General features: G+C 51.2%; 1 protein-coding gene across 1 annotated transcript in view; it reads right to left on the bottom strand.

Annotated features, from left to right (window-relative positions):
- Positions 1-1,387: 1,387 nt before the first annotated feature.
- Positions 1,388-21,118, bottom strand: part of LOC115642578 — a 53,631-nt gene continuing 33,900 nt past the window's right edge. The window contains exons 10-11 of the mRNA XM_030546196.1: positions 3,472-3,521; positions 1,388-1,777 (exon numbers count right to left, since the gene is read on the bottom strand). Of these exons, the coding sequence (XP_030402056.1) occupies positions 1,569-1,777; positions 3,472-3,521 (259 nt within the window). The 3' untranslated portion in view covers positions 1,388-1,568. The remainder of the gene's footprint in view (positions 1,778-3,471; positions 3,522-21,118) is intronic.

Below are 21,118 nucleotides of genomic sequence, written 5' to 3'. Positions count from 1 at the left end.
CTGCAAGGCAAAGGCACTGGGTGGGGGTGACAGGTACAGGGCTCAGGAGCCCCAGCACAGCTCCAGCCCCCACAGACAGGGTCAGGACGGGCACAGCAGGGGCGTAGTGCTGCACACCTGTGGGGAACCTGGGCAAGCCAGCGGGGCCACACAGGAGTAAACGATGAGTCCAGCCCCACCAAACCAGAGTCACGCCGGGTTCTCGCCTTCTGCAGCATCAGCAGTGGGGGGGGGGGCACAATCTCTCCTATGTAGCCCTTGTCTCACACCCTGCCCTCAGCCCCTCCACAGGGGGAAGTGACCAGACTGTATAACTCCAAATGATGCACAAGGAGGAACGGGGACTTGGGATCCCCGTGCCGCTGGAATGGGGAGAAGCAGATGTGACCCTGACACACTGGGTATTCTGGTGGTGTCCCATCTCACCACCCCAGTTGGGACTGATGGAGCAATGCATGCTGGGAATGGTAGCCAGAGGCTGCCTTTCTGGGTGCATGTTGTGAGCCGTGTTGGCTGGAGGCAGGCCCGTGGGGCAGAAGGGGGGAAGGGATAGGTGAGGTCGTTCGGTCTGGCCTGCTGGGGCACTGGCCTGCTGGCAGAGAGAGACCCCCCACCCCCCGTGTGCCGCTGGCCAGGCTCCCAGCTGGGGGATCCGCCACCCTCTGATACTCACGGCTGACGAAGAAGACGTGAGCTGCCTTGTAGTTGAAGGTGTGGGTGCCCTGGAAATCACTGATCAGAGCCTGCACCGACTGCAAAGGGGGAAGGAGAGTTGTCAGCACCGGCCGAGCCCCCTCCCTGCTGCCCTAAGGGCCCAGCCCATGCCCAGCCCCTGGGGACTCAGGGCCCAGCATGATGTCATCGGGAGGTGGGCTGGTTTTCACTCCCATGCCTCTGGGCTCCCTCCCCACCTGGAGCAGGGCATGTGACCATGTGCCCGGGACAGTCTCAGGGCCCAGCCACGTCTCTCGCTGGCACACAAGTGTCCATGCCCGGCCACAGACGGGACCTGGCATTGGCTTTGCTGCTGAACTAAGTGGGCTCTGAGCAGTGCCCAGGGAACAGCCAGATGAGCAGCAATCCCAGCCAGCCGCCATCAGGGCCTGCTCCCTCCCCGGGCACCACACTGGGCACCCGCAGGTTTGCCACACCAGCTAGCCAGGTAGCATGTTCGGAAGCTGATTGGACTCTGCAACCGGCCACTGTGACAGGTGAGAACCTGGCTGCCCTGTCCCAAGCCCCAGCTCACAGTCCTCTCCTACAGCGCTCCCTCCAAGCGCAGCCCCTGCGGGTTCTGGGCTTCACCCTGCCCTGCCAGCGCCCCCTGCCCCTGGTCTCCTTCCACTCGACTCCCTGCTGCAGACACAGGAGCCTCCACCCCCACAGCGCCTGCCTCAGCGATTCTCCTTTGCTTTCAGTCTCAGCTGACGTCGCCTCTCTCCGCCTGCTGCACCTTCCCATCCAACCCCCATGGGACTGCACTGCGGAGAGGTCTGGGGGACAGTCTGTGCTTCACGTGGCAAAGAACACGAAGCCCAGCTCCGGGGAAGCAGCCTTTTGGGGAGCCCCTACTGGCCCCTTTCCCATCCTGACATTGTGCTGTGCATCCCTCCTGGGCAGCGCCACCTCCAGGCAGCACTAGGAGCTACCCCAGGGTCTCCCCAGCTCCCCATCCAACTACTCCAGGCCCGAGCTCCTATCTTCTCCACAAGGCTGAGCAGGTAGATGGCCTCCAGGCTGGGGATTGGCTCCCGGAACTTATCAATATCTTCCACAACTAGGAGAGAGCAGACACTGGGTGTGAGTAAGTGTGTCCTAGCCACCCGCCCCAGCCGCTCTCCACCGGGATGGGGAGAAGGGAAAGCCAAGGGGAACAGGGATGTTCGCTGGCAACAGGCTGGGGGGTTCCACAGGCTACAATGCAGCAGCCGGTTTGATGTGGGGCCGTGGACTGCAACAGTATGGAGCAGGGAGGGAACGTCCCTCTGTACTGTGCTGAGGGTACCCCGCTAGAGTCCTGGCTCAGCTCTGTGCCCCTCAACCCCAGGGCTCCTCCACCCTGAAGCAGGGAGCCAGCATTCCCCCTCCCCAGCCAGGACCCTGCCCGCAGCGTGGGGGAGAAGCAGCGAGGAGTTAACGGGAGTCTGAGAAAAGCAGTGAAGAGGTTCCAGGGGCTGAAAGCACTGGGCTAAGGGAACTAGACCTGGCTGGGAAGGTTCCAATAGCAAGGAGGGCGTCTACGGGGCTGCAAAGGGGGGAAACTAGATGCAAACATGAATGTAGACAAGTCAACTCCCCGACTGTGAGGTGTGTCCAAGGGAGAGGGGAGCCCTGGCGGGGGGAGCAGATGGGAGGGAGGGGCCACTCACGCATGATGCCTTCATCCACGATGTCAGACATCTTGCAGCACGACGAGAGGATGCGCGCGCTGGGGTGGTCCATGATCAGCACCTGGGGTAGCGAGAGGGGAGCTACTCACTGCCCTGAGCCCAGCCTCCCACCATCATCATCCACGGCACAGCCAAGGGAGCAGAGCGACTGCTAACGGCAGAGCCGATGGCTCCCGACCCAGCCCCTTCCACAGCAGAGTGGCAGGGCCGTTACCAAGCCTGCACTTGGCTGAGCTGACTGTGCTAAGGACTGCGTGAGGAGCGACAAGGAGAGCAGCTCCGAGCAGAGTGGCTGGTAGGAGATGTAGGAGACGGAGACAAACCTGGGACACCTGGCCATTCGGAATGGTTCAATCCTCCTAGACTGGAGGAGATCAGCCTCTTCGCCCAGGTGACAGGGTGAGCGCAAGAGGCAGGGACAGAACCCAGGAGTCCTAGCTCCCAGTGCCCTGCTCTGATCCACTGGATACCCACTCCCCAGCCCTTGGACAGAACCAGGAGCAGGGCACGGAGAAGTGGAACAAGGGGAGTCTCTGTGTTCCCCTAGGAAAGCCCTGTAGGACATTGGCCCAACATCTCCACCGCCTCCCTGCCATGCCTAATGAACCCATTGCTCTGTGCAGCCCAGCATCCCGCTGCACCAGATCCAGCCACTGGGAAAGCTAGTCCCCTGTGCTCCCTCTGCCGCACCGGCCTAGCCCTCTGCTTCACACACCCCAGTCCAGTCCATGCCGGGGGCTCAATAACCTACCTGCCCAATGGTGCATACTGCCCCCATGCTTGGCGCTCTGCTGCTCCTCCTCCCACCCAGGCTGGCTCACTGGGCCCAGTGGTCTGATCTGGTGTGTGGGGAGATATGGGGCTGGCTGGACAAGCTGGATCTGATCCAGTGCAGCGGGAAGGCAGACATACCCAAGCCTAGCTGGGGACGGATGATGGGCTAGACAGAGCAGGGATCTGATCCAGCTTGGAAAACCTCAGGTTCCTAATGAATCCCAAGAGGCTGGAGGGGGAAGAACACAATATATGGATATAGCATATCCCCAGGGGGATACCAGGGCAGCAGGCCCGGCAGCCTTACCTTCCATTCTCTTTCCTTCTTCATGCTGCAAAAGACAATGCTGAGGATCTCTGCGAGGGAAAGAGAAGGAAATTAGTGGTGGGGCTCAGACAGGATGGCTGTGCCCTGAGCCAGGATCCACTGGCTGGTGGAAGGACCCCTCGGGGAAGTGGCTCAGAGGCTGCTTTCAGGCCAGCTAGCGATATGCTCCTAGCAAAGCCCCCAGTCAGCGATAGTGGTGGAGTGGCAGGCTAGATGGGCCATGGCTCTAAGACCCCTTCCTTTCTGCCAGGCTGGACACGAGCGCAGCTGAACTAAGGATCTGGCCCCATGCAGCAAGAGAACCAATCCTGTCCAACACCTCTTGAATGGAGGGGATCCAGGGACCCCCTACTGTGGGGGGGGACGACAATACAACAAAGACTTTGAATCCTGAGTCCTGCACACAGAACCCCTCCAAGGCATGCCCCGCTCAGGGAACTGCCGGGCCTGTCTCCTGGGCCCCTTACACAGCCAAGCTAAGCAATAAGATTGTCAGCTCTTCGGGCCAAGTACCATCTTTTTGTTGTGCCCAGCACAATGGTACCCTGACCCATGACTGGCACTCCTGGCTGCTACCATAATACACCTAATAAATAATGTACAGCACCCAGCACAATGGGGTCCTGGCCCATGACTGGTGCTCCTGGGCACTACCATAATATACCTAATGAATAATCTACAACGCCTTGCAAATGGGGCCTTGGTCCCTGACTGGGGCTCCTGGGTGCTACCATAAACCATCTGTTTGTTTTGCCCCTATGAAGCACCGGATTCTGGCTGGCCCCGTAGGGCATGGCTCATAGTGAGCAGTGGTCACACACCGGCTGATAGTGGTGTTACCTGCAGCCCCTAAAAGCCGTTCTCTCTGGTGAAACCCCCTCCCCAAATTCTACTGACGTCAAAGCCAAATTAGACTCTTGTCCAAAGAGGCTGGGGCCATCGCATTGACTAGACCTCAGGCAGGCTGAACTGCATTCACCAGCTGGTTCCATCCTTTACTTGGGGTTGTGAGTCTCTCCGCATCTGAATCAGGTGAAGAAGAAACGCAGGCCTGGCTGCAGAATCTGGAGCCGTAACTCTCTGCCTTGGCCTGCTGGAGGACAACATGAGGGACGCCAGACACACAGACGGGGCTGTCACAGGAGAATCTGGGGCCGCTCCCAGCCTGTGTCAGTTTCGCTAGGCACCTGCTAACACACACCTGTTCCCACCCCTCTCCTTGCCAGGGCATGGGACGGGGCCTTCTCATCACATGATCAACAAGGGGTGGTGCTATCTGAGTTGCTCTGTCTCCAACACAGCTAGAGCATTTCCAAGGCCTGAGACTCTACAAAAGCGCTGGTCTCCTCTGCTCCAGCTCACAGCGAGCAGCCTCTCCAGGCACTGCTAGGGCCCCCTGGAAGTTCAAAAGCCAAGTCAAAGACACCCTCGTGTCTTTCTACTCCCTTCCAAGCGGGCACAAGACAAGAGCCTCCTTCCCTGCAGCTGCTGCCACCTGGATCAGCCCCCTTCAGCTCACCGCTACCCTCCTGCTTGTTGCTCTTAACTTTCCTGCTGCTATTTTATCTTTGTAGCCATTTAGCCCTATACAGGAAAGATCCCAGTCTACTAGTTAGACCCTTCAGCAGCTCCCTTATCCAGGCTTATAATCCTATCTAGGACCCAGAGTCATGGCCCAGGGACCCACTGTGCTTGGCACTGTACATTATTTACTAGGGGGTGTCATGGTACCACTCAGGTACATATACCACCCACCCACCCCCGCTCTGAAGGCAGAGCGTAGAGCAGCGACTGCACAGAAATAAGAACAGCGATGTGAAGAAATGATATTCATCAGTATCACTATTCATAGCAGACTTAGCACCCCAATGTCATCCTTACTTCTGCACTGCTGCTGCCACCCTGGGGCTGACAGCTGGAGCCCCACCACCTCCCCAGACAGGGATTGAGACAGGAGGATGGAGAGCCCGACCCTAGTGGTGGGGCTCTGGCTGTCCCCTTTATTCCCGCCTCCCAGGAGTGCACAGCCCTGCTGCATGAGCCCCTGACACCAGAGGCAGACAGCCAGTGCTCTTAAAAAGCACTCAGCTCACACCTCCCATGACACGTCCCTCATGCCTCCCTTGAGAGATCTGCCCTCCAGTTTGAGAATCGCTGCACTAGAGAATGCTCCCCTCCCACAGTCTTCATTCCCAGCTCTAACCACTAGACCTCACTCCCCTGCCAGAGGCAAGGGTAGAACCCAGGAGTCCTGACTCTTAGACTACACTGCCCTCAAACTCTGACAAGCCATTAAACTTTCCCCACAGCCAAGCCAAAAGCTCTTCATGTGACACAGCCATGCGCCACTTAGGAGAAGCCTCTTTAGCCAGCTCTGTTGAATGAGTCCTTCCAAATCCGGACCTGAAACCAAATTAACTCAATTGCTGGGAATGAAACCAGATAATCCGCCTTCTTCCTTCCCTGCCCGCAGCTAATCTGGATTTGAGATGTTAAAAATGCAACAACTGGCAGCGAAGAGACAGGAGAGAGTGAGTGTAAGGCCAGACGGAACCATCAAATCATCCAGGCCCACGTCCTGTTTGACAGGCCAGAGAACTTCCCCAGGTCTTCCTGCACTTAGCCAATTACCTGCCTTTGGCTAAAGCCCCTTCCATAAAGGCTGGCTCTGAAACCCCCCGAGATGGCGAATCCACCCCTCGCCGGGGGGCAGCAATCACCCTTCCACTGCAAAATCGGTGCCTTATTTCCAATCTGATCTGGTCTGGCTCTAACTTCCAGCCAGTGGTTCTTGCTCTGCCTTCCCCACTACATTGAAAAGCTCTTTGGCACCCAGTATTGTTCTCCCCTGGAAAAGACTCAGACACTGAAATTAAGTCCCTTCTCCTTCCAGAGGTGCTAAGGAGGCTGAGCTCTAGGCCTCTCCCCAGCTGGCCTTTGCTCCAGTTCTTGGATCAATTCTGTGGCTCCTCCCTGCACTGTCTCCAAGCTGCCCACGGTCTTTTTAAAATGTGCACCCCAGAGCTGGATGCAGCATGCCAGTCTCGGGCTCTGATGTCATATACAGGGGTAAAATCCACCTCCTTGCTCCTCAGTGGGACCACTCCACAGGCGGGGCTGGCTGTACAGATCACTGCCTTTCACTTGTGCAGGACAGGTTCATTAGGCTAGGTCTACACTACAGCCTTATACTGGGATAACTACGTCCTTCAGGAGTGTGAAAAATCCACACATCCTGCCCCCCGAGTGATGCAGTTAGACCGACCTAGCCCCTGGTGTAGACAGTGCTATGTCGACGGGAGTATAGCTACCGCCTCTCACGGATGGGTCTTAACCACGCAGACAGAAGCGTCTTCACTACAGCGGTACCGTGGCACAGCTGCCCTGGGGAGGAATGTGCAGGCAAGCCTCCCTGCTACCCCAGCCCTGGGCTCTCACCCACTACCAGCTCCGTCAGTGCCCGTCACTCCTCTCCGCAGCCCCTCTGCTATGCCAGCCCTGGCCTCCCACCCACTCCCAGCTCCACCAGTGCCCTTCACTGCTGATTGCAGCCCCTGCTATGTCAGCGCTGGTTTGTCCCACCTGCTCTACCCATGCTCCTCACTGCTGACTTGCAGCTATTCCAGTCCTGGGTTCTCCCCACTCACGGCTCTGCAGATGCCCCTCACTCCTGACCTACAGCCCCCTGTTATTCCTGTTCAGAGACCCCTCTTGAACCAGGACAGTATGGCCCACCGCAAGTATTCAAAAGTCACGTGTCAGGCCCCCCTAATTGTGCGATTTACTGAGGAGAAGCTAAGAGAAGAGCTAAGGGTTATTAGCACCACTGGCCGTCCTGAGCTGTGGGCACTTTTGCTCTGTCCCAGTTCTGGGAGCAACCATGGAACATCAGAACTGAATCCACTTTCCAAGGGTCTTTTAAACCCCAGGTCTGCAATCTGGATTTAGCCACAGGCCCCGTCCACTGCAGCCTGAGCTGGAGATTCAGCCGTGGGTTGGGCTTCTGAAGTAACACAGCCCTCATAACGGGTCAGGGTGTTGCCAGAAGACAAGGACTAACAGTAGGGTGACCAGATCGCAAGAGTGAAATATCAGGACACATTGGGCGAACATGGGGGGATGGGGGGGAGAGGACACAACAGACATGGGGGCACCGAGCCATGAGAGGGAGCCCTAGGAAGCTGCAAGAGGGATTGTTCAGCCCCTGCTGCAGCCCGCACCACAAGCCACAGGGCAAGGACTCATGGCCCCAACTCCAGCCCCCAGCAGAAGCCACAGGGCCAGGGGCACAGGGCTCCAGCTCCAGCCCCCAGCTGAAGCTGCAGGATAGAGGTGCAGGATTCCGGTTGCAAAGTCACATGCAATTGTAGGGCAGGGGAGTGAAGGGTCCCGGTTCTAGCTCTGGCTCCAGCCACAGTCACAGAGGGGAGGCCCCCAGTCCTGCCTTCAGCCCCAGCTTCAGCCACTAACAGCTGAAGGAAACTACAACACAGAGGTCTGGAATCAGTGTGTCCTGCTGCAGCACCATAGTGTAGACACTTTCTACATCAATGGAAGGGGTTTTCCATCACTCTAGTAAACCTCCTTCCAGTGTGGTGGCAGCTAGGTTACTGCAAGAATTCTTCTGTCAACCTAGCCGTGTCTACACCAGGGTCTAGGTTAGCTTAATTACAGTGCTACGTGGTGTGAAAAATTCACGCTTCTATGAGATCTAAGTCGAACTAAATTTTAAATGTAGGCCAGGGCTATGCCAGAGAAAAGAACATAAGAATGACCATACTGGGTCAGACCAAAGGGCCATGTAGCCCCAGTATCCTTTCTTCCAACAGTGGCCAATCCCAGGTGCTTCAGAGGGAATGAACAGAACAGGTAATCATCAAGTGATCCATCCCCTGTTGCCCATTCCCAGCTTCGGGCAAACAGTCTAGGGACACCATCCTGGCTAATAGCCATCGATGGACCTATCCTCCAGGAATTTATCTAGTTCTTTTCTGAACCCTGTTATAGTCTTGGCCTTTACAACATCCTCTGGCAAAGAGTTCCACTGGTTGACTGTGCGTTGTGTGCATCAGGATAGTTTGCCTTTGTGCCTTTAATACTGTCTTCTTGAGAAACCCTCAGCTCTCCTGAACTCCTACTTCTCTTAAGATTTCTTCCCAACCCATTTTCTTCCCTACACATTCTGAGGGTATGGCTACACTTGCACTTCAGAGCACTGCCGTGGAGTTTCGAGTGTGGTCGCAGCGCCAGCGCTGGGAGAGAGCTCTCCCAGTGCTGCACGTACTCCACATCCTCTACGGGTGTAGCTTGCAGCGCTGGGAGCCGCGCTCCCAGCGCTGCGGCACTGTTTACACTGAGGCTTTACAGCGCTGTATCTTGCAGAGCTCAGGGGGGTGTTTTTTTCACACCCCTGAGCGCGAAAGTTGCAGTGCTGTAAAGCGCCAGTGTAGCCATGGCCTGAGTTTGTTGATGTCTGCTTTATTTGAAGTGCACTGTCCTTATTCTATTCTTTCCTTTCTTCAGTCTTCATCTTCACAACATCCCATGGCAAAGAGTTCCACAGATTGACTGTGTGAAGAAATGCTTCCTTTTGTTTGTTTTAAACCTGCTGCCTATTAATTTGGTGACCTCTAGTTCTAAAAACAGACTAGCTAGTCCTTTTGCCACTAAGGCCTAGAGTGACTTTCCGGAAGGCTCAGGCTTATGGCCCACTTAGGACATTATAGTGACTAAAGCCTAGGGGCAGAGTGCTTAGTATCGTGCATGAGTGGGTCCACTGACTTTCAGTGGGACTACTCACAGGAGTAAAGTTCCTCACATGTGCATTTGCAGGATCAGGCCTTCAACTATTACCAGTAACTGAACACAAGTTTGTCCAATTAACAGCTTTGCTTAAGACCAGATTGCAACTTGCCCTTGTGCTGGTGCTGATGCTGGTGGAGGCACAAAACCTTTCCCCAATGAAGCCCTGCCAAATGGCCAGCCATAGTCACTGCATTTGAGGGACCACAGAGACTGATTCCTCTCTGCACACCCCAGGAAGATAAATCTCCTCAAAGAAAGAGAAGAAGAATGACTAGAGCAGGCTAAGCACAGGACTAGGAGTAGCATGCTTATCTGGAAGTTCATGGACGGATTGTGTCTCCCCACAGGGAAATCCCTTGCTGAGCTCCCATAGGGGTGTTTCAGCTCTATGTATCTACTCAGGACTGAGGTATAAAGGCATAATCTAGCCCTTCATAGCCAAGTATTGTAAATTAACATATCTGTTGCCCTTTCATCAATCTGAGCAACATTTCATTCGATGAGAAGAGTGACATGGCGCCTACAGAAATCATTAGCGGAGAGTGTGTGTTAAAAAAAGGGGTGGCAGTTACTTCAGTGCACTGCTCTACTACAATCTTGTTTAGAAGAATATTACATTAATGACAACCAATGAAAGTATGGAGAGTCACAGATTAGGATGAAAAATAAAAGAGATGAGGGTGCAGTGGTTAAGGTGCTAGCATAGGACTTGGGAGACCCAGCTTCCCTGCTCCATCACAGACCTTGGGTAAGCCACTTACAGTTCAGATCCTCAAAGGTAAATAAGCACCTAACTACCATTGATTTTAATGGGAGTTAAGTGCCTAAATAGCTTGAGGATCCGGGCCTTAGGGAACTGATGCACAGAGAGGCTATCTGTAAAATGGGGATATTAGCACTTCTCTGCCTCTGAGGGACTTGTGAGGATAAATATGTTAAAGATTGTGGAGAAAGTCCAGAGAAGAGCAAAAAAATGATTCAAGGTCTAGAAAACATGACCTATGAGGGAAGATTGAAAAAAAGTGGGTTTGTTTAGTCTGGAGAAGAGAAGACGGAGAGGGGACATGATAACAGTTTCCAAGTACATAAAACATTGTTACAAGGAGGAGGGAGAAGAATTGTTCTTCTTAACCTCTGAGGAGAGGACAAGAAGCAATGGGCTAAATTGCAGCCAGGGCGGTTTAGGTTAGACGTTAGGAAAAACTTCCTGTCAGAGTGGTTAAGCACTGGAATAAATTGCCTACGGCTGTTGTGGAATCTCCATCACTGAGGATTTTTAAGAGCAGGTTGGACAAACACCTGTCACAGATGGTCTAGATAATACTTAGTCCTGCCTTGAGTTCAGGCAACTGGACTATATGACCTCTGGGGGTCCCTTCCAGTTCTATGATTCTATGATTGTGAGGTGCACAGATACCACAGTAATGAAGGTCATAAAAATACCCAGGACAGTTTACCAAAGTCGAACAGGGAGCATTAATAAGGCTGTAAATCAAATTTACTATATTTTTCCATGTGAGCACAATAAAGTGTTATAGTTGACAAACTAAAAGAAAACAAAGGAGCAGAGATTACAACCTATCTAGAGTGTCATCTATTGCAACAGACATGGGCACACATTCAAGTGTCTGAGATATGCACAAATATTAGATAAACTTTATTCTTCAGCAGTGTAATAAAGTCCCATGTCTGCTTCTGTCAGGTGTAAATTATGGGCTATCTCCAGGCGTCATTATATGCATAGAACACGTATTGAAGTCAATGAGAATTCTGCATGTGAATTCGCCCCTTAATATAAAGATAAACCCAAATCTGTTGCAGTGCAGGCAGGGAGAAAGGCAAGTGGCTTGGTGCTGGCCTCGCCTCCCCAAGCCCACCCCACTCCCTTCTCTGCAGGTCTCCCCCTTTGGCCGCCAGGTAAGGTTTCACACCTGCTTGGCCCAGAGGGACCTGCCAGGGGGCCAAGTGAGTCCCAGCTGGGCTTACCTGCTGGAGCAGCACCCAGGAAGCATCCAGCAGGCAGGTCCCTCCTTCTGGCTCCTAGGGTCGCGTCGCTCACACAGGGGGGCTCCCTGCCCGCTGCCTGCATCTACAAGCCCACCCTCGCTGCAGCACGCCGCGGAGTGGAGCCCTCCTCGCCGCCTCTGTATGCCTGGGGTTGCGGTCAACCAACCACCCGCACCTAGCGAGAGAGGCCCCTCACCCCCCCAACGACCGCATCTCCCCCCACCCGGCCAGGGGCACCTGAAGAACGGAGGAGGAAGCTCCCCCGCCCACGCGCGGCCCCTGCCCGAGCCGTTACCCACCGGGCTCTGCGCCGAACCAGCGCGTGGCCTAGTGCGAAGGCGGCTCCGGAGCAGCCAGCGGGAAACTCCTCCCCCTCCCCCGCCGCTGTGAGACCACAGCCAGGCTCTAACACCCCCCCCCCCCGCTTCGGGCACCAGAACGAGCCTGCTCAAGTCACCCCGTCCCAGCTGGGGGCGGGGCTAGCCGGGCAATGCAGGGAGGGGCGGGCTGTGAGGGAGGTGCCTGGTCTCTCTGTGCTGGGGTTAGTTAGTGGCAGCGCCCCGTGGGGTTGGGGTTGGGGTTGGAATGGAGCCTTTCCCCAGCCCTGCTCCACACTAGGTTCCCATCTTGACACCCTGCAGACAGGCCCTTCTCCCTCTACAGGCAGAGGAAGACTGCCTGGGCTTTTGGCTCACAGCCTTTTATAGGGACCAGCTGGACCTAATTGGGGCATGGCCCCAGCTAAGCCTACTTTCCTCTAATCAGCGCAGTCTTCTTGCCCCAGCCACAGCCCTCTCCTGGGCTGTTTCAAGCCCCACAAGGCAGGAGCAGGAATCACTCTGCTACACCTTCTCATAACACAAGAACTAGGGGTCACCAAATGAAATTAATGGACAGCAGGTTTAAAACAACAAAAGGAATTATTTCTTCACACAATGCAGTCAACCTGTGGAATTCCTTGCCAGGGGATGTTGTGAAGGCTAAGACTATAACAGGGTTTAAAAAAGAACTGGATACATTCATGAATGGCTATTAGTCAGGATGAGAAGGGATGTAAAACTATGCTCTGAAGTGTCCCTAGTCTCTTATAGCCAGAAGCTGGGAATGGGTGACGGGATGGATCACTTGATGATTATCTGTTCTGTTCAGTCCCTCTGAAGCACTGGGTATTAGCCCCTGTCAGAAGACAGGATATTGGGCTAGATGGACCATTGGTCTGATCCAGTATGGCCATTTTTATGTTCTGATTGCTCATAATCTTAATCAGTTACTACTGGGCCAACTAAGTGCATGTGTCATTGAAACTGACCCACAGAACAGTTATTACAGGCAATGATGAATGAGGAGAAAAGCCCAGCTTAACTCTTTGATCCTGGCATTAGTTTGCAGAGTGAGCAGAAGAAAACTTCTGCTTGCTTGCATGGTGGGCGCATTTACTATGGCGTCTCAGAGAGATGATGAAATTTAGACAGTCTCTCTTTTCAGAGTCAAAAGCACTTTCAAGACAATAGTTCCTGCAGTATGGTTCATTTGATGCAAATTAGTTGCTTTCTGCTGGCTCTGCTTGTGTCTGCTGTAGCTTTGTTTAAAGTGCCGTGGAAAATGTAAAGTTCCCAAACGGCTGTCTGCTGGCTAATTACAACCCCTTTCATGCAGGCTGTGCATGGAGCATCTTCCCCATGTCTCCATCAGATGTATCTAAATACGACGTTCCATCTTCAGTCTGTAAGCTGCGATAATCGCAAAGAAATTGTTCATACTGATCTTCGCTGACCCATAAATGTTATTTGTTTAGATCCCAAACAGATTGGAATTTCTACAGAAGGAGATATAGGGCCTCCTAAACAAACACACCAATGCCAGGCTTCATTACATTCAGTAATGGCTGTCTCAAAGCGGTGGTGCCTGACAAATCTGCTCCTTTGTGCACTCGGCAAACAAGCCTGATGAGTGTTCAACAGCCCAGACACGAGCGACATTATCTTTGACTTTCAGTAGAGGTTAAAATATTGGACCTGATTCTGATCACACTTGTACTGGCATGACCAAGTTTAGTGCCTTTGAGCTAGATGCAGTGTCCCATTTTCATTGAGTTCCCCACTTAATTTTTAACATAAGAACGGCCATACTGGGTCTGACCAAAGGTCCACCTAGCCCAGTATCCTGTCTTTGGACAGTGACCAATGCCCCAGAGGGAATAAACAGAACAGGTAATCACCAAGTGATCCATCCCCTGTCACATTCCCAGCTTCTGGTAAACAGAGGCTAGGGACACCATCCCTGCCCATCCTAATAGCCACTGGTGGACATAATGGACCTAATTAATTTTAAATTAAATTATTTTCTAGTTACCTTTAATAAGATAAAGAAAAGCCAAGGCCTGGCCTCTATGAAGCATTGGCTCAGCCAGGATCATGTCTTGGGAATCTTCCACAGCTGTAATCACAGCACCCAAATTGCAAAGGGATTGCTGAGCATTTGCATCAGCCCCAACTGAAGCCAGAGAGGTCCAGCATTTTGAAGGTCATTGGCCATTCATTAGAATTTGACCAAGGGACGGGTATTTGGACCAATCTGTTCCCATTTGGGTGCTTTCAAGTTTGGTACCTACATCCCTATTTAGGCACCTAAATAAGTGGGCTGATTTTTCAGAGTTGCTGAAATCAGCAGGAGTCCAGTGTCTCCAAATAATCAAGCTGCTTCTCAAGGTGCCTAGATCTGGCTTTAGATACTGGACGTTAGATTCTTTGAAAGCTTTAGCCATAGTTTTTCACCCCAATGCTGGGTTTTGGCTAGTGGGTCTGCCGCGTTCAGCCCCCTTTCTTATATGTCCACTGGGGCTTCGGGTTTAGAGCACCAAATTCATGTACAGCACAGGCAGCTGGATGGCTCCCAAAACTAAGCGCAGGTAGTTGGGGCAGGATTCCCTCTTAGCATGGAACAAGCTGGAGATCACAATGGATGAAGTGGTCACAGACCCATTGGACTGGCAGCAAAGGACAAAAACCCTGGAAAAGTGGTTCAGTGTTGCTGCGTGGTGTGTGATTTGCACTCTGTTAGCACCCTTGCTGTGCTTAGCACTGCCTGCACGTATAGAGATGAGGGTCCCTGCCCCACAGAGTTTACATTCTGTGGAAAAGACCAAGGGTGGAGTGAGAGGGATAAAATGTAGAGTCAAGTGTGTCTCGGCTCTTCCCCTTGGGGCCCCTACTTGGCCAGGGCTAATTCCTTGTCGGGGGGGCCTGGAGGAAGGATTTGAAGGAAAGTCGAGTGGCTTTATGGATGAGTTCTTGGAGGACATTCTATGCATAAGGACAGCATAAATCAATTGGAATATAACTATTGTACTTACATTTCAGTGTACAGTCTATAGAGCAGTATAAACACATCATTGCCTCTATGAAATTTTAGTTTGTACTAACTTTGCTAGTACTTTTTATGTAGCCTGTTGTAAAACTGGGCAAATATCTAGATGAGTTAATGTATGCCCTGAAAGACCTCTGTTTGCCCCTAGGGGTTCACGTCTCCCTGGTTGAGAACCAATGGGCTCCTGGCTGAGAGGAAGTGGTCACCATTGAAGGGAAGGTTGAAAGGTGACTTGAACTCAAGTACCTACACAGGGAGGAGATTTCCAATTGCAGAATGTTCTTCAATGGAGCTGACAAAGGCAGAATGAACGCCAATGGTTGGAAGCTGAAATTAGAGAGATTCAGACTAGAAATAAGGTGCAATTTTTTAATAGTGAGAGAAATTAACTACCGGAACAACTCACCTAGGGTCATAGTGGATTCTTCATCCCCTGAAGCCTTTAAATCAAAAAAGTATCTTTCTAAAAGATCTAAAAGTGATGGGTGTGATGCAAGAATCACTGGGTGAGGTTCTCTCTGACCTGTGCTAGGAGGGCAGACCAAATGGTCACAATGGCCCCTTGGACCTTAAAATCTATGACTGAGACTCCTCCTTGCTACCACAGTACAAATAATAAGCCTTCCTACTACTTGTATTTGCTTACACTAGACAGCTGCCAGGTGAACCCTATCCATAAGGTGCCTCATATACACAGGGGCCAGGTGAATTAGTCCACGTAGTGGCCATTAACACCTGCCAAAATGCTTAGGACCTAGAACTGCCAACTTCCCAGACTGGAAGCTCTCTGGGGCAGGGGCCATCTTTTTGTTCTGTGTTTGGACAGCGCCTAGCACTATGGGCGCCTGATCCAAGACTAGAGCTCCCAAGCACTACAGCAATACAATCAATCATATTAGTATGTAGGTGTATTGCAGTAGCGCCCAGGAGTGTTAGCCTTAAAGCAGGTATCACAAAGTCCCCGGGTGATGCTTTGGAACTGCTCCCCACAAAGCCAGGCAGGACTTTGGGGAGCCTCCTCTCCCTTAGAGCAGACTGTCTTCAGGGCAAGAAGCTCACACGGCTTCACTTCCTAGGTCTCTCCTTGGAGCATTCAGCATATGCCCCTCCGTGCGCTTTCCACAGCGAGTCCACCCAGGCAGGATCCTGAGGAAACCAGAGGGTCCTGCACACACACCCACTTCACAGTCAGACGTGACTGTCAGCCAGCCAGTAAAACAGAGGTTTATTAGATGAGAGGAACATGGTCTAAAACAGAGCTTGTAGATACTGAGAATGGGACCCCTCAGCCAGGTACATTCTGGGGCCCAACAAGCCAGACAACCCTGTCTGCCCTCACTTCCCGTCCCCAGCCAGCTCCAGACTGAAACCCCCGCCAGCCCCTCCTTGTCTGCTGAGTTCCTTTCCCAGGCCAGGAGGTCACCTGACCTCTTTGTTCTCCCAAACCTTTAGCATCCCCTTGCAGAGGGTAAGGGCCCAGGCCATTTGTTGCCAGGGAGACAGAATGTCAGCCACTTATGCATGCTGGAGACTTAAGAAATACATAGGGGAAACTGAGGCACCCACATGGTATTCAGAGGAAACATTAAGAACAGTCCCACTTCGTCACAGCAGGACCCCACTGTGCTAGCCCCTGTACAAAGCCAGAACAGAAAGACAGTCCCTGTCCTAAAAAGTTCCCAATCTAAGGGCAAGACAACAGATGGATGCTGACAGTGGAGGACAAGGAAACAATGAAACAAATATTGGTAGAGCTTTTAAAAAATTGCCAGTTTAACGCAGCTAATCATGCATTTGTTTTGCAATTGCCAGCCTAACACAAGTGAAATTGGTTATCCTGGTTGGTTTCTGACCTTGATTTGACCTTCCAAAGGCATCACACCTCAAGAGCTAGACAAATACTATGAATAAAGAACTGGTCTTGACATAAAGAGATTTGCTCTCTGCTGTCCTGCATTTAGACTCTGATACATATTGCAATTCAATAAAACCTAAAGCTGGAGAAAAGAAACCTGACAGTTTTGTGTCAAAATAAAATTACAGGGCCCGCTGCCCTATGCATGGTAATCTTCCTCTTTTTGCATCAGTGGGTTTCAAAATATTCAATCTCGCTCCATGACACCTGCTGCTCCAGTAATTTCAAAATACAAATGATAAACAAGTGCTAAGACTTTCAAGAAGAATCATGTTTAAATATGGAACTAGGACTCTGCTCAAATTTAGTACATCATCAGGACTTTTCTTTCCGCCACATGGTGGGAGTGTTTGTCCAGTGATGACAGCACAGTGCCAGGCCGCTCAACATGACTACTGCCTCATGAGGTCTTTGTGTTAACAACACACCTGGACTTTCTGTATGTCTCCCCTTCTGTCAAATGGGACACTAAGTCTCCTGTACCACTCTGGGAGAACGGTGGGCCATTCACAAGAGTCTGAAGAATGTTCAGATCCTTGGAGGAAAGGTATGAAACAAAGGCAAAGAGAACACTGAGGTAGCACACGATACGTTTTCAAATATGGAAAAGGTTGTTAAAGAGGACGGTGATCAATGGTTCTCCATGTCCCCCAAGGGCAAGACAAGATGTAATGAGCTTAGTTTGCAATAGTGGAAACTGAGGTTGGAAAAACTCTGATCATGAGGCTAGTTAAGCACTGAAACAGGTTACCTAGGGAAATGGTCATAGGAGGGTTTTAAAAACAGGCTAGACAATCACCTCTCAGGGATGATTTAGGTGTATTTAATCCTGCCTCTGCATGGGGGAAGGACTAGATGACTTCTTGAGGTCCCTTCCAGCCTACATTTCTATGATTAGATTTGTCAAGCTGTCTGGAGTGGCTCACAGGCAGGGTAATAACTTTCTCTTACCAAGAGACCAAGAAAAAATCTTACCTCACCCACCTTGTCTCTCCAGTGGAGAAAAAGGAGAAAAAAGAGAGGTGGAGGGAGGAAAACAAGAATTAAAAAAAAAAATCTAGATTTGTCAGGTTTCAAAAACCAATTTGGAAAATACAATTAAAAATGGAACAAAAATTGGGAAATTTTAAAACTAAACACGTGGCTGTCAAGAAGCTGTCAAAATGTGACATTTTCCCATGAAAAACACCATTTTTTGGTGGGAACATTTTTCTAATAAAAGATGTCACACACATACCCATCTCTTGCTCCAGTGCAATACCCTTCTCACAAAGGGGCAAGCCCTGGTGAAAACTGGGGCTTAGGTTGTAGATGGGGGATTTTTTTGGTGAGCATCAGAGGGGGAATCTTCATATTTTATATCATTATTTTATATGAAGCTTCCATAATAGTACCATCAGTGGTGGGCTCAGTACCAGGGTTCTTGGATGAAATGCCCCAGCCTGTGTCATAAACCAGGTCCCTTCTGCCTTTAACATCTGTGAAGGGGAATGGGGGGCTGGGTCAGCTCTGAAATCCCACTTCCTCTGCCTAGGTGAGCACTCCCTATGACTGTTCTTCACATGGGCGCTTGAGAGGCTTCAAGGCTTTTGCCTTGCCATAAGCTTCCAGCTGAAGGAGGCTGTGCTTGTCTCATGCATCTCTGCACCACCCACTTCGGGGCAGATCCTCTGCTCAGTTTACACTAGGTGAGGATCCGCCCCTTAAAAGGAGCACTAGAGGCCTGGCTTGTAGCTGCCTTCACAGAGCTTTTGATGCCAGTCACTTTATGCGATTTCTCTGCCTCTACTTATATTTATACCTGCGTACTGTATTTTCTACTCCATGCATCTCATGAAGTGGGTTATAGCCCACAAAAGCTTATGCCCAAATAAATGTGTTAGTCTCTAAGATGCCACAAGGACTCCTCATTGTTTTTATGGATACAGACTAATACGGCTACAACTCTGAAATCTGCCTCTACTGTTTTTTTTCTTAAATGCTGCCTTTCCCTACCTCGTTCTGAGACAGGCTCATTTCCTTGAGGCCTGTTCTGTCTGAGAACTGCCCTGTTGATGACAGTAGTGCCTAAGGTGCGGTACACACACAGGAGAGCTCACGCTTTAAGCAGACCAGACGGACACAGGGTGGGGAAGGGGTAGAACAAACAAGGCGATGGGAGCAAATGGCACGTTAGTGCCAGGCTGTTTTTTCTCCTGGGAGGGGGAGTTACTGAGGAGGAGAGCAGCTCCCTGGAAGGGACAGGGCAGAAGAGAAGGGGGTAAGTGGGGAACGGGGGGGGCGGCAGTGGAGTCCAGCTGAGGTGAACAGAGTGGGGAGGTGGGTGGAAGCATTTGGAGCAAACAGCCAATCAGCACAATGCGAAGGGTCCTTGCTTAGCTGCCTCGGCCCCTTCTGGCTACCACCTCACTGCAGTTTGAGGCATTTGTGATAGTGTTGAACATAGTAAAAACCAAAAGATTGAGCTAGAGAAGAGCCTGCTGCAGGGTGTGGCCAAGTGGGAATTTTCAGTTGTATTTTCATGAATGGGGGCAGGGCAGGGACTTACTTGAGTAGGGGTTGCTATCCAGTGGGGACAGAAGGGTCAAAATGCTCCTGTGGGCAAGCAAGAGACATGCAGTGCTGGGGTCACAATAGCCTGGAGTGACATGAATAGATTAAGGACCGGCTGAAACCCAGACAGACAATAGGATGCCTCAGGGACCTGTGGCAGGTGGAAGATGAGAGCTCAGCATGAGCTGCAGCAGGAAGACAATGGAAAAGGGGTGACAGCAGGCTAGGATCTAAGCTGGCCTGTCATAAACAGATAGTTAAGGGTTAATGCTTCTTTTACCTGTAAAGGGTTAAGAAGCTCAGTAAACCTGGCTGACACCTGACCAGAGGACCAATAAGGGGACAAGATACTTTCAAATCTTGGTGGGGGGAAGGCTTTTGTTTGTGCTCTTTGTTTTGGGGGTTGTTCGCTCTTGGGACTAAGAGGGAACAGACATCAATCCAGGCTCTTCAAATCTTTCTGAACCAGTCTCCCATGTTTCAAACTTGTAAGTAACAGCCAGGCAAGGCGTGTTAGTCTTATTTTTGTTTTCTCAACTTGTAAATGTTCCTTTTTGCTGAGAGGATTTTACCTCTGTTTGCTGTAACTTTGAACCTAAGGCTAGAGGGGGTTCCTCTGGGCTATATGAATCTGATTACCCTGTAAAGTATTTTCCATCCTGATTTTACAGAGATGATTTTTACCTTTCTTTTCTTTAATTAAAAGCCTTTTTTTCTTAATACCTGATTGATTTTTCCTTGTTTTTAGATCCAAGGGGATTGGATCTGGACTCACCAGGGATTGGTGGGAGAAAGGAGGGGAAATGGTTAATATCTCCTTGTTTTAAAATCCAAGGGATTGGATCTGGACTCACCAGGGAATTGGTGAAGGAATTGGTCAAGGCTACCCAGGGAGGGGAAGGTTTTGGGGGGAAAGGGAGTGATCCAGACACTGAAACTTCTGGATGGTGGCAGTGATACCAGATCTAAGCTAATAATTAAGCTTAGAAGTGTCTATGCAGGTCTCCACAGCTGTACCCTAAAGTTCAGAGTGGGGAAGAAACCTTAACATGGCCTTTGGAGAGAGACACTAGCTGGCACAGGGCACTGACAAAGGGACACAGAGAGAGGAGATTGGCTAGGTACCACCACGACAGCAGCCTCTCTGAATTCTGACCTGTATTTACCACTGCTTCGCTGTGCTAACATAAGGCCTTCCTGCTGTTGTATTCCAGGTGATTAATAAGCTCTAACCTCTTTTGAAAAGGATGTCTGGTGTTACTACAAACACATGCTGAGGTGCAATGATCCCTGCCAAGGGCAAAGTCTGAGCAGGAGTCTATCTCACTTGGATTCCTTAGGCAGAACTCATGGTGTGAAGCAGGCGTGCTGGAGCCCAGAGGCTCAGTCTGAGGCATTGAGGCCACAGGACTTATCTCTGAGGAAGAGTGGGTGCCTGTGATGTACCCCTGGTGTTATCTGGACCAATGATCTGCTAGGTCACTCCAGTCCTTGACTCTGAGAGCCAGTCTTACCCTGCTCTGCTGTGAGAACCCCCACTCCTGGGCTGTTCACACACAGCCTCTGACATATAAACTGCTCCTTGGATTATGCAACCGAATGACACTAGCCAATATCTCCAGCCCCAGACACAACCCTAGGATCCTCCGTCTTGCAGTGTCCAATTATGCCCGCTGGACACTACAAGCTTATAGAAGTTTGTCAATTTAACAAAGAAATTGATATGTACCAGGCTTGTTATCCCAAGAGGAGTCTCTGACATGCTTCAAACCAAACACACTGCTTCAGGTAGAATAAACAAACAGATTTATTTACAAAGATATGTTTTGACTTATTGTCATAACCTGTTCCCAGATTTGGACCTTAGCGTCCAAAATATGGGTGTTAGCATGAAAACCTCCAAGCTTAGTTACCAGCTTGGACCTGGTAAAGCTGCCACTACCCAAAAAATTAGAGTGTTTTGGGGCACTCTGGTCCCCC

Source organism: Gopherus evgoodei, unplaced genomic scaffold (genome assembly GCF_007399415.2).
Source record: "Gopherus evgoodei ecotype Sinaloan lineage unplaced genomic scaffold, rGopEvg1_v1.p scaffold_42_arrow_ctg1, whole genome shotgun sequence".
In the NCBI taxonomy this organism is placed as follows: Eukaryota; Metazoa; Chordata; order Testudines; family Testudinidae; genus Gopherus; species Gopherus evgoodei.
This window is presented reverse-complemented; position numbering and strand designations above follow the sequence as displayed.